The 16,708-nt window shown below is 48.6% G+C and overlaps 1 protein-coding gene across 3 annotated transcripts in view; it reads right to left on the bottom strand.

The window, feature by feature from the left end:
• GRID1 (glutamate ionotropic receptor delta type subunit 1) overlaps nt 1–16,708 on the bottom strand; it is a 774,024-nt gene that overhangs the window by 53,923 nt on the left and 703,393 nt on the right. Inside the window, exon 17 of one of the 3 annotated variants that reach the window (XM_032423994.1) lies at nt 8,326–11,604. The exons of 1 other annotated variant lie outside the window; for it this stretch is intronic. Coding sequence is in view for 1 of the 2 variants with exons in the window: in XM_032423993.1 (XP_032279884.1) it covers nt 11,176–11,604 (429 nt within the window). In the remaining variant the exon portion in view is untranslated. Of the gene's footprint in view, nt 1–8,325; nt 11,605–16,708 lie in introns of those variants that run through there. One more of the 3 variants, XM_032423993.1, reaches the window with a different exon arrangement.

Genomic DNA, 16,708 nt, shown 5'->3' on the forward strand with positions numbered 1-16,708 from the left:
TCAATGTGAGACAGGAATCCATCCAAATCCTAGAGGAGAACATAGGCAGTAACCTCTTTGACATCGGCCACAGCAACTTCTTTCAAGATACATCTCCAAAAGCTAGTGAAACAAAAGCAAAAATGAACTTTTGGGACTTCATCAAGATAAAAAGCTTCTGCACAGCAAAGGAAACAGTCAACAAAACAAAGAGGCAACCCACAGAATGGGAGAAGATATTTGCAACTGACACTACAGATAAAGGGCTGGTATCCAAGATCTATAAAGAACTTCTCAAACTCAACACCCAAAAAACAAATAATCAAGTCAAAAAGTGGGCAGAAGAGATGAACAGACACTTCTCTGAAGAAGACATACAAATGGCTAACAGACACATGAAAAAATGTTCATCATCATTAGCCGTCAGGGAAATTCAAATCAAAACCACATTGAGATACCACCTTACACTAGTTAGAATGGCAAAAATGGACAGGGAAAGAAACAACAAATGTTGGAGAGGTTGTGGAGAAAGGGGAACCCTCTTACACTGTTGGTGGGAATGCAAGTTGGTACAGCCACTTTGGAAAACAGTGTGGAGGTTCCTCAAAAAATTAAAAATAGAGCTACCCTATGACCCAGCAATTGCACTCCTGGGTATTTACCCCAAAGACACAGATATAGTGAAAAGAAGGGCCTTATGCACCCCAATGTTCATAGCAGCAATGTCCGCAATAGCCAAACTGTGGAAAGAGCCGAGATGCCCTTCAACAGATGAATGGATAAAGAAGATGTGGTCCATATATACAATGGAATATTACTCACCCATCAGAAAGGATGAATACCCAACTTTTAATCAACATGGATGGGACTGGAGGAGATTATGCTAAGTGAAATAAGTCAAGCAGAGAAAGTCAATTATCATATGGTTTCACTTATTTGTGGAACATAAGGAGTAGCATGGAGGACATTAGGGGAAGGAAAGGAAAAATGAGGGTGGGGGGTGATTGGAGGGAGAGATGAACCATGAGAGACTATGGACCTGAGAAACAAACAGGGTTTTAGAGGGGAGGGGGTTGGGAGGATGGGTTAGCCCGGTGATGGGTATTAAGGAGGGCACGTACTGCATGGAGCACTGGGTGTTATACGAAAACGATGGATCGTGGATCACCACATCAAAAACTAATGATGTATTGTATGGTGACTAACATAACATAATAAAATTAAAAAGAAAATATGCTGGGAAAATTTAAAAAATAAAAGAAAGAAAATGAACTTTACGCAGAAACGTAGGTAAGTCTTTAAAGCCAATGTCGAATGAAAAAAAAACAGACAAAAAAACAATTGATTCTAAGTATAAGTATTTCAAATGTATATGAAATTAATCAGTGGTTATAGAACTGGTCATGACTACCTTTCGGGTTCTGGAGGTTTCAGTCAGGAAGGTGATAGTCTTCTATTCTTATTTTGGTTGGTGGCTACACAGGAGCACTCAGCTTATTAAAATGAATACTGTACAGCTATGGTTTGTGCATTTTTTCTGCATGTATTTTATGATTTTTTAAAGTATATTTAAAAACGTTGGCCTCATCGTCAGGCCCTATGCAACCCTGTTTCCTGCCCCACACTTGCTCTGAGTCAGCTGGCATGAGGGGCCTTATTCCAAGTTTTCTTATTTCATCCTTTGAGATGGGACTGCTGCCCACATTGTATAGATTTCAAAGATGTGGAAGCTGATGTTCAGAGGGGTTAAGTGACTTACTCATGGTCATATAGCTAGAAAGTAGTAGAACCTGACTTTAAAAGCACACCTTTCTGATTCCAACACACTGCCTTTATATTCTTAGGGGAGCCGTTCAGAAGACTGGCCTCCACCAACCAAGTTAGTTGTGCAGGGTAGTCACCCTGCCTCCGCCGTGAAAAGGCAGATGAGTGTTTTCTCACATACCACTTACTCCACTCTGCCTACCTTTCCCCACAAGCTTACAACCTGGGGTGGCTGAGCCCCACCTCTTGGGAAGTGACCTTCTGTCTGATGGTGTCTCACGTCTACACCTCCTGAACACACAGGCCAATTCAGGGTAGAAAGAGCACAGATTTTATTTAGACTGACAGACAAGTCAGATCACCTTGAGCAAACCACTTAATTATTCTGAGTCTCATTTTCCTCATTTGTCAGAAAGAGAGTTCTTAATTTTCCAAGTAAGAAATGAATTAATTCTCCTGGGACACGATAGGCATATAACCCATGTGAATCTCTTTGCTTTCCTTTCTGGACCCCGCTGTATTAAATAAATATCTTTTATCTCTCCATCTTTGCCACACCTCCATCCCCATCCCCCATCCTTCTCCATCCTGCTCTGGGCCCCAGGTTGGTCAGGGCAAACGGCCTCGGTGGGCTCCCTGTCCTCTGCTCTTGTGACTGGCAGGAGATTGGAGGGAGGGGGGAAGAGAGTTCAGAGGATGGGCTCCCTGAGCTCACTCCTCGTGGGATCGCCATCAGTGGCTCATTCTCTGGAAAGGGACAGGCAGCCCTTTCCAACCTCCTCTCTGGCAGTGAGAATTCACACCCCCTCCTACCGTCCTTTCTGGCTGTGAGGGCTTAAGGGATGCTACTGGTTCTGTTCCCAGGCGTCCCCACTCTCCTGCGGCTTTCCCTGACCTGCGGCAAGTGTACATCGTTCTGAATAGTCCCTCTTCCCAAATCCCTCCGTTTCAGTGTGCCCTCTCTCACTGGGCAGGCAGGATCCATGTTGATCCAGCTGCCTGCTCTGTCATTTCCTCCCACATGTGAGAAGCATCTTCTCCATGAGGTAACATAGCTTGTCCAGACCACAGGTTGCTGACTGAGGACGACGTGGCTATTGTGAGCTTCAGACCGAAGAAAGTGGCAGAAGCTAAAAAAGAGGCACAGAGTAAAAGTAAAATTATCTCAGCATGTGTACTTTCGGTCGCTCCAAATTTATGCATTTATTTTTCCCACAAAATGTGAGGAATTTGAGTCTCACCTCGGAAGCAAAAGGCTGTCATGCCAGGAGGCCCCTGAAGGTCTGAGGCTTTATGGAACATATCCCGAGGCCTCATTAGTGCCTCTAGCAGCTTTGGAGCTTCTCCTGCCCCAGAGCCTGCTTCTGCTCATCTGCACCTCATTCTGAGCACATCTGGAAGTCAGGTGCAGCGAGGACACGGGCTGACCAGCTCACAGCCACAGCATGTCCCTCCAGGACGCCAGGCTGGTTTTCATTTGTTTACTAACACTCAGAATTATCGCCTGAGTGGGTCTCAGGAGCACTCCCTGCCGACACTCCCAGCTCCCTGGGGACGGGAGTGGGGGCATTGAGCAAGCATCCCCGTGCTAAGGGTGGAAGTGCAAACGCTGTTTCTCTTTGCCCCGGCAGGTAATTCCACCGCCTGCCCAAGTGGGAAGGACATGAACACTTTGGAGGACATGGTTGGCTAACAGAGCCTTGAAGTTCCCGCCGAGAAGTGCGATGCTGCGGGTATGCCGATCACCCCGAGCGGCCATGTGTGAGAGGGTATTTGTGCCCGCGCCCTACCTGCATCATCACTGATCCTCACCACAGCTCAGGACCCAGGACTCACTGTGGGGGAGGGGACACAGTGGAGGTTTGGAGGTGATAGTGGTGGGACTGGGGATACCCGTCAGGTGAGTGACAAAAATCAGATTTTAGGGGTGCCTGGGTGGCTCAGTTGTTAAGCATCTGCCTTCGGCTCAGGTCATGACCTCAGAGTCCTGGGATCGAGCCCTGCTTTGGGCTCCCTGCTGAGCAGAGAGTCTGCTTCTCCCTCTATCTCCCCCACTGCTCATGCTCACTCACTCTCACTCTAATAAATAAAATAAAGTCTTAAAAAAACAGATTTTAAACCAGATCTATCTGATCCCCAGTTTGCCACTGTTGTATGAGCACAAGACCACTCATCTGGCTCTACTTAATGCAGAAGAAAGTAATTTGACCTCCACGAAGCGAAGGTAAGTAAGTATGGCCTTGCTTGTCAGGAGCCAGCGCTGGCCTTTGGGATCTGTGCAGGTTTCACAAGAGGCTCAGATGTCAGAAGAGGGGAGCTTATCAATTGGGAAAACTTCACTCTATGGATCACAGATAGCACTTGCTCATCATTTCAATCCGAGATCACACAGCTAGAAAACCCAGAACCAAAATGTAAACCGAGTTTCACTTATTTTATTGACACTCAGCCTTTGTCTAGCTTGGGGTCTAGGAGACACCAATCCCTTCTTCCCGAGCCCGCCACCCCAGGAGCCAGACCCAGGAGAACAAAGCAGGTGCAGATGGACCGTAGGCACCACGCTGATGCTTGCAATGTAAGGTGCTAATACCGGGTCACGAGGAGAAGCTCGGGCTCTGCACAGACTTCCTCGACATCCTATCCCTTCTCCACTACGTGAGCATGTCATTACGCTGCTCTGAGTCTCGTCATCGTCCTCATTAGCTGCCATGGACAATAACGGTAGGAACAAATGAAATGTTACAGGGAAAGCTCTGGCATATGCTAAACACTCAATTCGTTATCATTACTAGTTATAAGATTCTCAAAAAAGACAGAGATAGAGATTACTGTCGTCAATATATGATCAAAGCAGTGAAATTCAAAAAAGTAAAAAAACAATGTGCTCAAGGTATCCTGGTCAATACATGCCAGAAGTAGGATTCCAGCACAGACTTGGCCAGTTTCAATAACCTTGGTCTTGTCAGGGCCACCTTCCTGTGCATTAGGGCATCAGGATCGGCCCGTTTTCCTCGCATCTTGCAGTTCCCCTTGTGCCCTGCCAGTGGGACTTCCCTGCCTCTGGGTAAAACCCCGGGGGGCCTCACTTGCAATGCATTGCCCACAGTCCCTCCTCTGGCTACTGTTCTGTTATGCCCACCCCCCCTTCCCAGATAAGCATGATTACACCTAAACACTGGCACTGACTTGACAGAATGGGACACAGGAGCCTGATTCCCAGCTCGTCAGGGCGCTGGCTTAGAGCTCTTACAAGAGAATTTTAAGAATATATTGGAAGATAGGGGATTTTCTTCCTATATATTCCTATATGGGAATATACTGGAAGATTTCCCTGTTTCCGGAAAAAATACATACATATACTCAGCAATATGGCAAGTAATTTTAAAGATTTTATTTATTTGGGGGAGGGGGGAGAGAGAGAGAGCAAGTGCATGCCCGCGAGCAAGGGGAGGGACAGAGTGAGAGGGGGAAAGAATCTCAAGCAGATTCCCCGCTGAGCCCGGAGCCCTACTCGGGTCTCTGTCTCATGACCCTGAGATCATGACCTGAGCAGAAAACAAGAGTCTGACGCTTAACCGACTGAGCCACCCAGGCCCCACTTGACAAGCAATTTTAGAAGGTTCTCAGACACCTATCAGATCTACCCAGGGACTTCAGAGGAGGCATTCCTGCTCTGAGGGAGAATCCTGAAGTTCTCTAGAGCACTCGTCAGGCCCAGAGCTTCCCTTGGCCTGATACACAGTTCACCGTCTGCAGGAGGAGAGGCTTTGGGGAGACAAGGGGAGGAGAGACCCCGGGAGAAGGAGCCCATCTTGCCATCTTGAGCGAACCTCGCAGACCCTGATGCCCAGCCTGGCTGAGGGCAGTGTCAGTGGGGCAGGTACCTGGCCCAGGTGCTGTGGTTGAGAACGACCCTGTCAGCCCAGGCTAGCCACGGCCCCTGCAGGGGTGCAAAAGCAGATACTCACCCGCAGGCCCTGAGGCTGCCAGAGAGGAGGCAGCAGATGCAGAGGCCGAGGGAAGTGGTGGTGCCGGTGCCACGCACCGTGGGGCAGAGAAGGCCAGCACGTGTCGGGCGGCTGGGGCCGTCGGCGCTCCCTGCCCAGGGAGAACCAGCTGCTCTGACAGGAACACGCGCTACTGAGGCAGACAGACGAGGAAGTGTGAATCCCAGCACTGTCACTTACCAGCTTTGGGACCGTGCCTTTGTGAGTCTCATTTTCCCTTCCTATAAATTTTGGATCGTACCGTCTACCTTGCAGGGCTGGTCTGACGATGAGAGCATTTGTATGCGAAGGGTATAATACAATTCCCGCACCACTATCCCTGATCAATAAACAGCTGCTGATGTGAATATGATAATGGGTGTTCTTATTTAGGAAGCCATTATGATGCCCTGGAGAATACTCGAGACTTCTTCGCATATTTGGGGATTTGGGTGGAAAATCAGGAGGATTTCAGAGCAAGTGTTTGGTGGCAGAGGATGGTTCATGGTGCACACACCTGGCCAGAGAGAGGCCACCTCGTGGGAGACACGTGTCCCTCCACAGCAGCTGATGGCACCGCATCACGTGGCTGATGGTTGCCCTGAGATTACGCACTGGGCAGGGCAGCCCTGAAGCAGCCTCTTTCCTCCCCTAGATTCCTTTTCTCACATCTGGCGAGCAGGACTTTCTCGGCTTGCCTTGCCCAAGTGTTTGGCTGCGTGCTTTCCAGAACTTTGCATGCATGCGACTGAACTGAGTGTGCATGGATGGACCCCCGTGTCTGTGTGCGAGCAGTGTGCGGGCGTACATGTGCTCAGCTATATTTCTTTCGTGAGTTGAGAAGTCTTGGTGTTGGTGAATAGTTTGTTTTCCTCTGAGTTTGGAGACTTGGTTTCCCTGGCAACTGTATGCTTGAATTGCCAGCGACTGAACCCTCCTTGAGACACCTTTGCTCGCTCACCCTGGTGCCCCCTCTCCCAGATCCCGGCCATCGGTCATTGCAGATTTCCATAGCAGGAGTTTTTCTAGCTGTGGAGAGAACCTGTCCTCTCCCTGGGGCTCAGCACTCAAGGTCAAGTTCGGAGGTGAAAGAATGAAAGCTGGAGGGAGGGTCTGACTGATATCACTGACAATTGTCCCGTCCTCCTTTGAAGGAGGTTACTGTTAGCTCACCTGATTTATTCGCAATTTGTGCACTTTTCTTATAACTAACCTCTCTGGCTACATACCACGGAGAGGGGGAAAAAGACAATAATTAAAGTTATTAGCATAGAAAATTGTTACCTATTCAGAGTTTCCTGGTATGAAGGGTGAGCATAATGAGAATCAAACATGATTTCATTTAGTAAAAGCAACTAATGGGGTGAAATAAAATAATGTTTTAGATATAAGGAATGCTACATCAGGAACAGAAATGCTCTTTTATTGTGTCGGTAGCAAGGGAAGGTCAGTTAAGAATTCTTGGAGCTTTTATCCACCTTGTATTGCCGAAGCCAGAAGCACAAAACAAGGCTTTTGCTGGTCACAGATGCTAATTCATGAGCACATAACTACAGGAGTGAAAGGTGAGTTCCTCAAGAAAGGGAACTGAAAATGCAGTCAGGCAGAGGCCCGTGAGTGAGTAAATAACCCCTTTGTCTCAGAAACATAGGTCACATGTTATCCACCAGACCTTGTCCATCTCTATGATTATTAAAGGAGAACACATAAGCCAAAGGAACCAACTACCCCTTCCATGCCATCATGGTCTTCAGGCCCAGTGATCTTGTCTTCCTTTGTGTCTTTGTTCTTCTTTCAGTGCTTGAGAAGACCAAATTCAGTATGGAATTAGTTCTACTTTGGCAGGATTTGGGAGGATTTAAATTTAGGAACTGGGCAGTTCCTTAAGAAAATGTAGGCTTTGGGAGTTCTGTCCAGACAGGTCTGTCTATTCAGATAATCTGGGAGCATCTGCTGGGTCTCTGCCTCCCCACCCCCCAGCCTTTGGAGTTTGTACTCAGCATTGGAGATGCCACTCATTGGTGTGGGACCACAAGAACAAGGGCCCAGACACTCTCCTCTCAGTTCCTGGAAGTTGAGATCTTGATAATGAAAACCAAACTCCTCAGGTCGACTCTCTTTGGCCCAAGGCTGACAGTAGAGCCGTTTCTCCCTGGAAGGCCTAGAAGTCAGAGGGGAACCTTGTGATGCACAAGGTGGAGCTGGGGAGCATATGAATCTGGGGGTCCAGGGCCCAGGCTGGTGATTCCAGGCAGATGGATATTCATTGGAGAATGGTACCCACAGAGCCTCTGAGGGTCTGATACTGAAAAGCCAAGCGGTGGCTCCCCAAAGAATGACAGCCCCTTAGCCCTAAGGCCTAAGGATAGAGAAACAACTCATCTGCAGTCAAAGTGAGTGTAGGGATGAGAGAGGAAATAAAGCCACCTGACACTTAAGAGGTTGTTCACTCCACGAGGCCATGGGAACACTTCTCTATGCAGTATGGCCAAATTTTCTCCTATGAATTTTCTAGTAACTCACATTATACAGGAAATTGTTAGGGTAACCAAAAATTAGAATTGTTTCTCAATTTCTGTCCCTCACATTGACCCCTGGTTGATATGGGGGATTCTGGACATACACTAGGTAAAGAGGTTGTGCTTCCATCCCCAGGCACGTCTCACACCCACTTGGTCAGAGAAGTTTCCCTCACAACCGCCCATGCCAATGGGACAGAACCCAGCTCATGACCACAGCATGCCCGGGAATAAGCAGATAGCATTTCCTCACCCCAGAGAAGAAGAGGGTAGGGAGCAAAGTCAAGTTTTATTATTAAACAACTTTAATCCAAATGCTGATTATTATTTGCAGTGTCTGAAGGCACAAAATATACCTAAAATGTATGGAATAGTCTAAACAAGTTATAAATCCAAAGAGCAAAGCATGGAAAAAAGATACATTCTGAGCTGACACAGAAATCCGAGTTGGGAATTTTTTTTTTTTTTCTGGAGAACTTACTTGAATATCAATCATTTCCCCTCATGCCAAGGGTAGGAAATTTAAAAAATAACATAAACATGGTGAAGAATAACACCATGAGGTGTTAAGGGATTTTTTTTTTTAAATATAAGCAGAATACCTTTTCCTCAAAGATGTGCGTGCTCTCTTTCTCACAAGCACACACACACACGCACACACACACGCACGCACGCGCACGCACACACACACACCTGCTGTCTCTCTCCTCTCTGACACCCATTCTAAGCAAAGCTGTCCAAGAAGACATTCATGGTGTACCCCAGAAGACAGATCATCTCAGCACAAAACAGGCTTGGGAGTGAGATAAGGCAGTGAGACCAGAATTTGATTAAAAAAATAGATATATATGAAAAACTGACCATCCAGGGCAGGGCCCCCAAAGTGCTGATGGAAAGAAAATGAAGCCCGCCCTCCCTCGGGGAAACTGCGGCCCACCCAGGCTTCGCTGTGCGCATGCGCCCGGCTCCTGGCTCTCCACGCTGATTGGAGAAATGTCAATGGATCGCCTCGGTAGCACTAATAATCAGGCCATTCTCAGCTTCCGGAGATAAATAACATAATTATAAACACTCTTCTCCCCGGGGTGCTTTTAGCTGACTATGTGATGCAGCCGTTCCTTTCTGCTCAATCATGTCAGTCAGGACTTCAGAAGAGAAATCAATCCGGGGCTAGTTATCACCCTCCTAAATACACCTCTGGACTAACTCTACAAGGCTAAAGGAGATTCAGGCAATAGTCTTTGTATTTCTGCCCGACCACAGACGGACTCTCAGCTCCCTGATTACTGCCCAGCCCAGGAAGATGGGTGTGGGGCCGGGAGCCCAGCCCTCTGGGTGCCCGATGTGGGCTGTGTTCACTATCCTGGCAGGTTAGGACAACAGAATCACCTTTGTCTTTAGGAGAAGAGCTGAAGTGATACAGCTCAGATTACTCGAACTGCTCTGCTCCTAGTGGTTCCTTGTCTGGTTCTATAGTTTTAATTGCCCCCAGGAAAGACAAGGGAGGGAGGCGCGGCTGTCTGGTTATCCTAGCCTTAAGGAACAGAGCTTCCCAGCAGATTGGCCAGTTCAGGGATAGTCCTGGGAAGCTCAGAGACCATATGATGCTCCTAGCCAGAGGGGCCCCTGCTATGGGCTGGCTCTCTGCATGAGGGCTTCTGGTCTGGAGAAGGGGGCAAAGCAGGAAGTGAGGACTGGGTTCTGGCCCCTTGGCAGACTGCCTGCAGGGTTTTAGACCCGGAGACACCCTTTCACTTTTGGGGCTGCTTCCCTGGGGGATGAGTTACTTACTTGTCTTCACATCACACCAAGTCATGCTGCTCCTTCTCTAGGAGCCAAGGCTCCTTCCTCTCTGAATGAACATGGTCCCTTTGATCTATTCCCAGCACTCGCCATCACCTAGAGCACTGGTCTGCTCACCTGGGGTACGTCCTTCCACTTCTCCAACAGAATCCTTTGACCTGAAACTACAGGTCACAAACCCAAAGGGATATTCTCCCTCTCCCTGGCCTCACGTCTCACCACCTCGCCTGGCCCACACACCACACCTAGCATTTCTCTACTCCCACGGACAAGGACAAGCCCAACTCTGCCAAACCTCCAGAGCCAATGATGGGGCCTATCTGCCTTTTCCCATATTTTATCACTTGTTGATTCTTCTAACTGGGGAAAGAAAGTAAAAAACAAGGCCAATAGTATGACCCTAGAGCATGTCAGCATCGAAGCTCCCAGAGACGGTCGCTTCACTGGGGGTGCTTCTCTTGGGCCCACAGCACACAGTGTCATGTGGTGGGTGACCAAGAGGACTGCCCCATGTCCCGGGAGCCTCCTAAGTCCCAGGCTGACAGGAACAGCTGATCACCCTATAGCACAGTGGCCTGGGGTCACACCAATGCTGGCTCACTGTTGGTCTACCCAAAAGGATTAAAGAGGAACAAAGGGCCAGGAGCAGAGGAACGTGGCAGGAAACCATGGGACATGGGAACAAGCAGCATTTGGGGCTCCTCTAAAGGGAATAGCTGCTCATCTTCCCCTCTCCCCCAGCAGGAAGGGGGTCCTTATCTGATCACCCCTCCTGCCTTCAGAAAGGCCCAGGAACAGGGGGCTTCTTTGGCACTTCAGAATGATCACAAGTAATTTGCCTTTTTATTCATATAGAACAAAATTTACAAAGTCATTCATACAGTTTTTGTGTTTTTTTTTTTTTTTACTGACTTCGAAAATTGGGAATATTCAAAATACACTTTTACCCCACTCCATTCTGTCATTATTTACACGTATGTACAAGAAAAATGAAAGAGTCTCTGTGTGGTGTGTGTGTGTATGTGTGTGTGCACGTGTGTGTGGTTTGTGTGGTTGTTTTCTTGTATTAAAAAGCTCTGCTGGTCGGGTGGGTGGATGGACGGGCGGCAGGGCAGGCGGCGCGGTCAGATGGAGGTGCCGTGGGAGGTGTCCAAGGCCTCTGGAAGGACGCCTCCCGGCACAGGCTGGAAGGACATGGGGATGGGGGTCTTGACCGGGCTCTGGCGGAACAGCCCCCCGTTGGGCGACCTGTGTTTGCACTGCATGGAGGGCATGGTGGCGGAGCTGCTCAGGGGCAGTGGCAGGTTGCTGCCCGGCCCCGATGACAGTGTCCGGCTGGTGCCGTGGCCGCTTTGCTCGGGCAGAAAAGTGCTGACCGAGAGCTGTGTGTTCTGGTACTCTCGCGTGGGCTCCAAGGCCTGGCTTGGAGCCAGGCCCCCCATCTCCAGGGCCGAAAGCTCAATGGACGCTGGGGAAATCTGCTTGTGGGCAATGTCTTCATCCATTAGGCTGTTTATGCGCCGGTGAACCTGCTCCAAGTTCACTTCTTTGTCCTGGAGGGAAAGCACAGGAGGGTCAGGCCGAGCCCTAAGATGAGCCGCGGCTGGCTTTCCACAAACTCTGGCAGGCCTGGAGAGCCCAGGCCTGTTCAGCCTGCTGGACACTGGGTGAGCATCCCCCCAATCCTCCCACCCCACCCCCTCACCTGGATGGCTGGCCCTTTGTTATCTGGGGAACCAGTAGCCTAGGACGCTGCCCCTAGGTAGCATAGACCCAGCAAGCAGGCCTTGGCGACACGTGCGTCCCCTCCTCACTCTGCTTAGAACTCCTGTCACACCCAGAGGCAACCTTTGCGAGAAGATGCCTTGAGGAACCGGCAGAGACAAAAGGAAAATAAAGGAGTTCCCATGGGAATAAAAGGAACTGGTCCTCGAGCCCCTGGTGGGCCCCCATGTATTTGCCATAGAGTTCACAGTGCTCAGAAAGCCTTGTGTGATCATCCATCTCGTCCACAAGAGGAGGCTTGGGTTCAGGAAGGTCAGTGGCCTCCCTGGAATCACAGCCCTTGTGATGGGCAAGGGCAGCCTGGGAAGCCTGATGTAGGAAGTGAAGTCCTGGCTGACCCTGAAAGTCCCATTCTCCCTGTGCAAAATGTCCAGAGATGCCAGCAAGCTGGCATTCCCCTGTATCCAAGGCTCATGGGGCTGGTTTCTGGATGAGGAAGATGGTGGGGATGGTGGGGAAAGGGATTTCTCAGGGCTCAGGTGACTTTCCTGATATCAAGAGGGTTGAGACCGCCAAGATGGGTGACCCTCACACTTGACTCTTTCTCCATATGGTGAATGGTTGCAAGGAAATGGTTTTGTTTGTATGCTTGAGAAAGAGAAGAAAACTGAACAAAAATCATTCCTTTCAAATAACTTGATGTTTTGTCTACAATATCAAAATAAATCAAGGAGGCCAAACTGCTTAGAAGCTCCTAGAAGACAGAGGATGTACTCGATATGCTCAGTTCCCCCCAAGGAGGTGGGGCGGGAGACCAGGTGTCCACGGAGGAGCCATGCCAGCTCCTCAATGAGGTGCTCAAAGTTTCACTCCCATTTTCAGGCAGCACGAGTGTCAATGTGCCAGGCAAGGTCATGCCTACTACCATGCTTCCCTGGGGTCAAACTCCTAGAGAAATGCCATGTCAAAGCTCCGCTCTGAGACAGAACACCACGCACGGGCTGTCTACTGGTGACATCCACACAGTAGGAACCGGTCTTGTTGGGTGGTTAGAAATACCACACAATGGAGAAGCCCTGAATGCACTTTCAAAAGAAAAAAGAAGGAACCATACAAATCTAAGGGCCATTCCAGCGGATGCTCTGAGCTCCTAGGAGGCTGGTGGGAGAGGATTTTTCCCAGGAAGAGGCCACCCTGAGTAGCTGGCATGAACACCCCTCTCTCATGAGTGGTTAACCCCCATGAAGTCTCAACCCAGCCCTCCTCGAGCAAGGAAGTTGCCTCTGCAGTTTACTCCTTGTTCCCAGTGCCCCCTGGCGTGGAGAAGGCAGGGCCACTGCTCTGTCCACACCTTTGCCGAGTTCGTGACTGTAGACAGAGGTTGACTTCTGTGGGTCACCTGCCATCTTTCCCAGAACCTTTCCTAGAAAAAGAAAACTAACAACCCCCCACAGGACAATAAAGAACTCATCCTGGGCCAAGAGCAAAGCTGAGAATAAGAAAGCCAACTGATTTGAGGATGGAGGATACTATGGGGCGTGGCTCTGTGTCCCAGATGGGAACATCGGAAATCACTGGCAGAGCCCCATGGGCAGAGCCGACATTCCAGAGATCTGAAGCACCCCCACAGCAGAGCTCAGCTCGCTGATGCTGGGAAACCAGCTCCAAGTTGAGGACGCCTCTGGGTGGCAAGTGTTGTGGGTGGCAAGTGTCGTGGGTGACACTGGAGAAAGCGGCTGGAGAGTACCAGGCCTTTACTTAGCCTGACTAAATGTGATGCATGCACTTTCACAGACTCTTTCAAGTCTGTAAAAAATACAAGACACCAAATTCAAGTTCTCTTAATTACCTTACAGCATATTGATCCAGCTCTGTGCAACCTTGCCTTTTTCTCTGTGTTTTATCTGCTTTGTTTTTATTTTTGTATATGAAACTATTTTTAATAGTTTTTTTTTTTAATTGCTATATTAGTCTCTGGCTGTTTTGAGGCCACAATGCATCAGTTATCTCTTCCTAAGAAGACCATGGTTTGTGTGCTTTGGGGAATTACTTCTTTCTCACTGGATAACAGGTTGCAGGTGCCCTGCCCACCTGTAGCTAAGATGCAAGTAAGGACAATAGGACTGAATCTGAATCCTGAACAAAGAGATAAAAAGAGACAGAAAAGAATTGATTGTCCTTCCAACACAGCAGTAGAACTTCAACAAACTTTCTGCTCCATGACTGTCCTCCTATCTCTTGCCCCACAGCAAGAGATTGGACAAGCCTGACTCCTGCCCACCACCCATCCTGCTTCTCCAGACTTCTCGTGGCTGCTATGTGCCCCAGATAAACTGCTAATAACGGCTCTTTCATCTGCATTGGCCAAAGTCAGTGCCACGGCTATGTTGATAAATATCTGTATCTATCGGTTATTTTCATTTCAAAATATGGGAAGGACACAAGACAAGTATCAGAGATCCTGGAAGCTGGAGAAGTTGAGAGAGAATTTCAGACACTTTTGGGGTTTAATAATATAACCCTCCCTTCTCTTTGCAGATAGCAAAGCTCGTAGAAGGTTGGATGAGCCGGGGGTCCCTGCTGGCAGAGACTTCAGTTTCCATCGAAGGAAAACCAATGGCCACTGGACTTGGGATAATGAGAAGAACTGGTTATTACACAATCTCACCTCTTCCCCCTTTAGATTTTCTTTCCAGGGCTTTAAGGATCCTTTTGGGGATCGAGAGAAGTCAAGTTTAGGAGTGGACTAATTCAGAGTGGAAGGCAAGCATCTTGGTCCCAGCCCTGTTCACTCTGCTGGTTAGAAGAAAGGACGTGACCCCTTTTCTCAGAAAAGTATTCAGGAGATGCTCCCCATTTTGCTGGGGTCTAGAGAAAGAGAAAGGGGAACTTCCTGCCCAAGCAGGCCATAGGGAGGCAGAGAGTTGAGTGGGGACCAAGTGAAAGGAGCCCTCTCTTCCTAATGCCACAGACACAAAACAGAAGGAGAGCTTTGGGGGAAGACCAACCACCCCAAATCCTCTGAAGAAAAATGTGAGCAAAAGAGGTCTCTGAGATGAAATCGTTCACCAGAGAGGTACGAGGGAGAAGAGGTTCGGAGAGTAGGATTCTCAAAGTGGTTGGCTCTAGGCACCGATCTGGCATAATCATTCCAGCTGTGAGGACTTGGTCTGGTAATACCAAAGCATCTAGAATAAAAGCCAGCCCAGAGTGTAGGTGTGGGGACAGCCCAATTACCCCAGAATCAGTATTTTTGGAGGAAAGAGCTTGAATAGTCTCCTAAATCCAAATAATTTTTCTCGCGCTTCAAGTTAAGGACAAATGAAGCAGCTCCAAGAAGGACTATAAAGCTGTGCGGTGGGTATCGGCTTCCAGTTGAGGTCAGTCATGAGCCCGTAACCGCTCCACGTCAGGACCCAGAGCAAATGTCCGCACCAACTGAACAGACTTTCCAGGGAGACCTTCCCACCCCAAATGGCAGTCAAGTAATTCATGCTCTCCGCACCAGCGGGACCTCATTCTATTCAAATTCTATGACCGCTGGTAGCTCCAACACAAACTCTGGAAGAACAAGGTGCCATCGCGAGCTGCCTATATTTGTTTTTTTTTTTTTTTTTTAAAGATTTTTATTTATTTATTTGACAGAGAGAGAGAGACAGCGAGAGAGGGAACACAAGCAGGGGGAGTGGGAGAGGGAGAAGCAGGCTCCCCACTGAGCCAGGAGCCAGACATGGGGCTTAATCCCAGGACCCTGGGATCATGACCTGAGCCGAAGGCAGATGCTTAACAGCTGAGCCACCCAGGCGCCCCACGAGCTGCCTATATTTGACTGTTTAACCAGAAAACAAAATGAGGACAACTAAAGAAAATGCCTCGCCCCCCTGAAAACACATGCAGTCTGGCTCTGAGTCTGCCACGACGTCCCTCAGCTGCCTGCTTCCACAGATGTCTAGGGGGCAGAGCCGAAGTGCAGAGAACTGGAGAAAACCACGTTGTGTGGTAAAGACCGGAAGCATAATCGTGGGTCACCTGGGACCACAGATTTAGCACACATGAGGTCATTTCCCGTGGCCCCTGGCCAAGGAACGAGGAGGCAGAAATAATCCGCCTGCTCAAGGAAAGAGGCAGGAGTGATTTGAATAATTATCTGTATTTTAGACAAAATGGGACATTCTATTATGTTATGCAAATTCAAATAATGGACTTTTTTATGTGAACTACATCAGTTTACATCCTCATTATCTCAAGTTTTTGGTGTTCAACCGCATGGAAACTTGCTGCTGTCTTCATTAATTTACTGTAGGTAACTGACCTAGTCAAACATCCCTGAATACGACATAAAATTCACAGACTGCATTTATCCATGAATCTGGCTGAATTCTGTGTTTCTCCCCTCATATTAAACATGATGACAGATGCACCAACAGAGGTGACTGGGGACCCTCTCCCAGGCATTGTCTTGCAGAGAGATAAAGTTCTGTAATTAAGCCGCTGTTCACCAACGTGGAAATAATTCAGTGTACTGGAAACGGTAATTAACTAAACTATCATCTATGTAACAGCCGGTTACACATGGGACTTGTTAGAACAGACTTTGCTTAGTGTCCAACGGCTTTTACTTTAAGTTGGGATGGAACAAAAATAGGATGAGGGACTTCACACCTGACTGGGATGGTTGTAGAAGTGTTCTCCCATTACCACTGAGACCAACTGGGTTGTAAATGAGACCCAACGGCTGGGAGAAATACCATCAGTATGATCTTCTTAAGAATTGCTTCAAAGACTTGCCCAGCCCCAAAGGGCTGGGCTGGAGGTCTAAGACTAGTGGTTGGGTAAGAGCAAAGTTCAACAGTTAATGAAGTGGTCTCAGGAGATGCTGGGCAGTTTTCAGAGCATCATGAGAAAGAGTTCCGGTAGGCTCACTCATACATT

This window comes from Phoca vitulina, unplaced genomic scaffold, assembly GCF_004348235.1.
Source record: "Phoca vitulina isolate PV1807 unplaced genomic scaffold, GSC_HSeal_1.0 scaffold29, whole genome shotgun sequence".
Taxonomy (NCBI): Eukaryota; Metazoa; Chordata; class Mammalia; order Carnivora; family Phocidae; genus Phoca; species Phoca vitulina.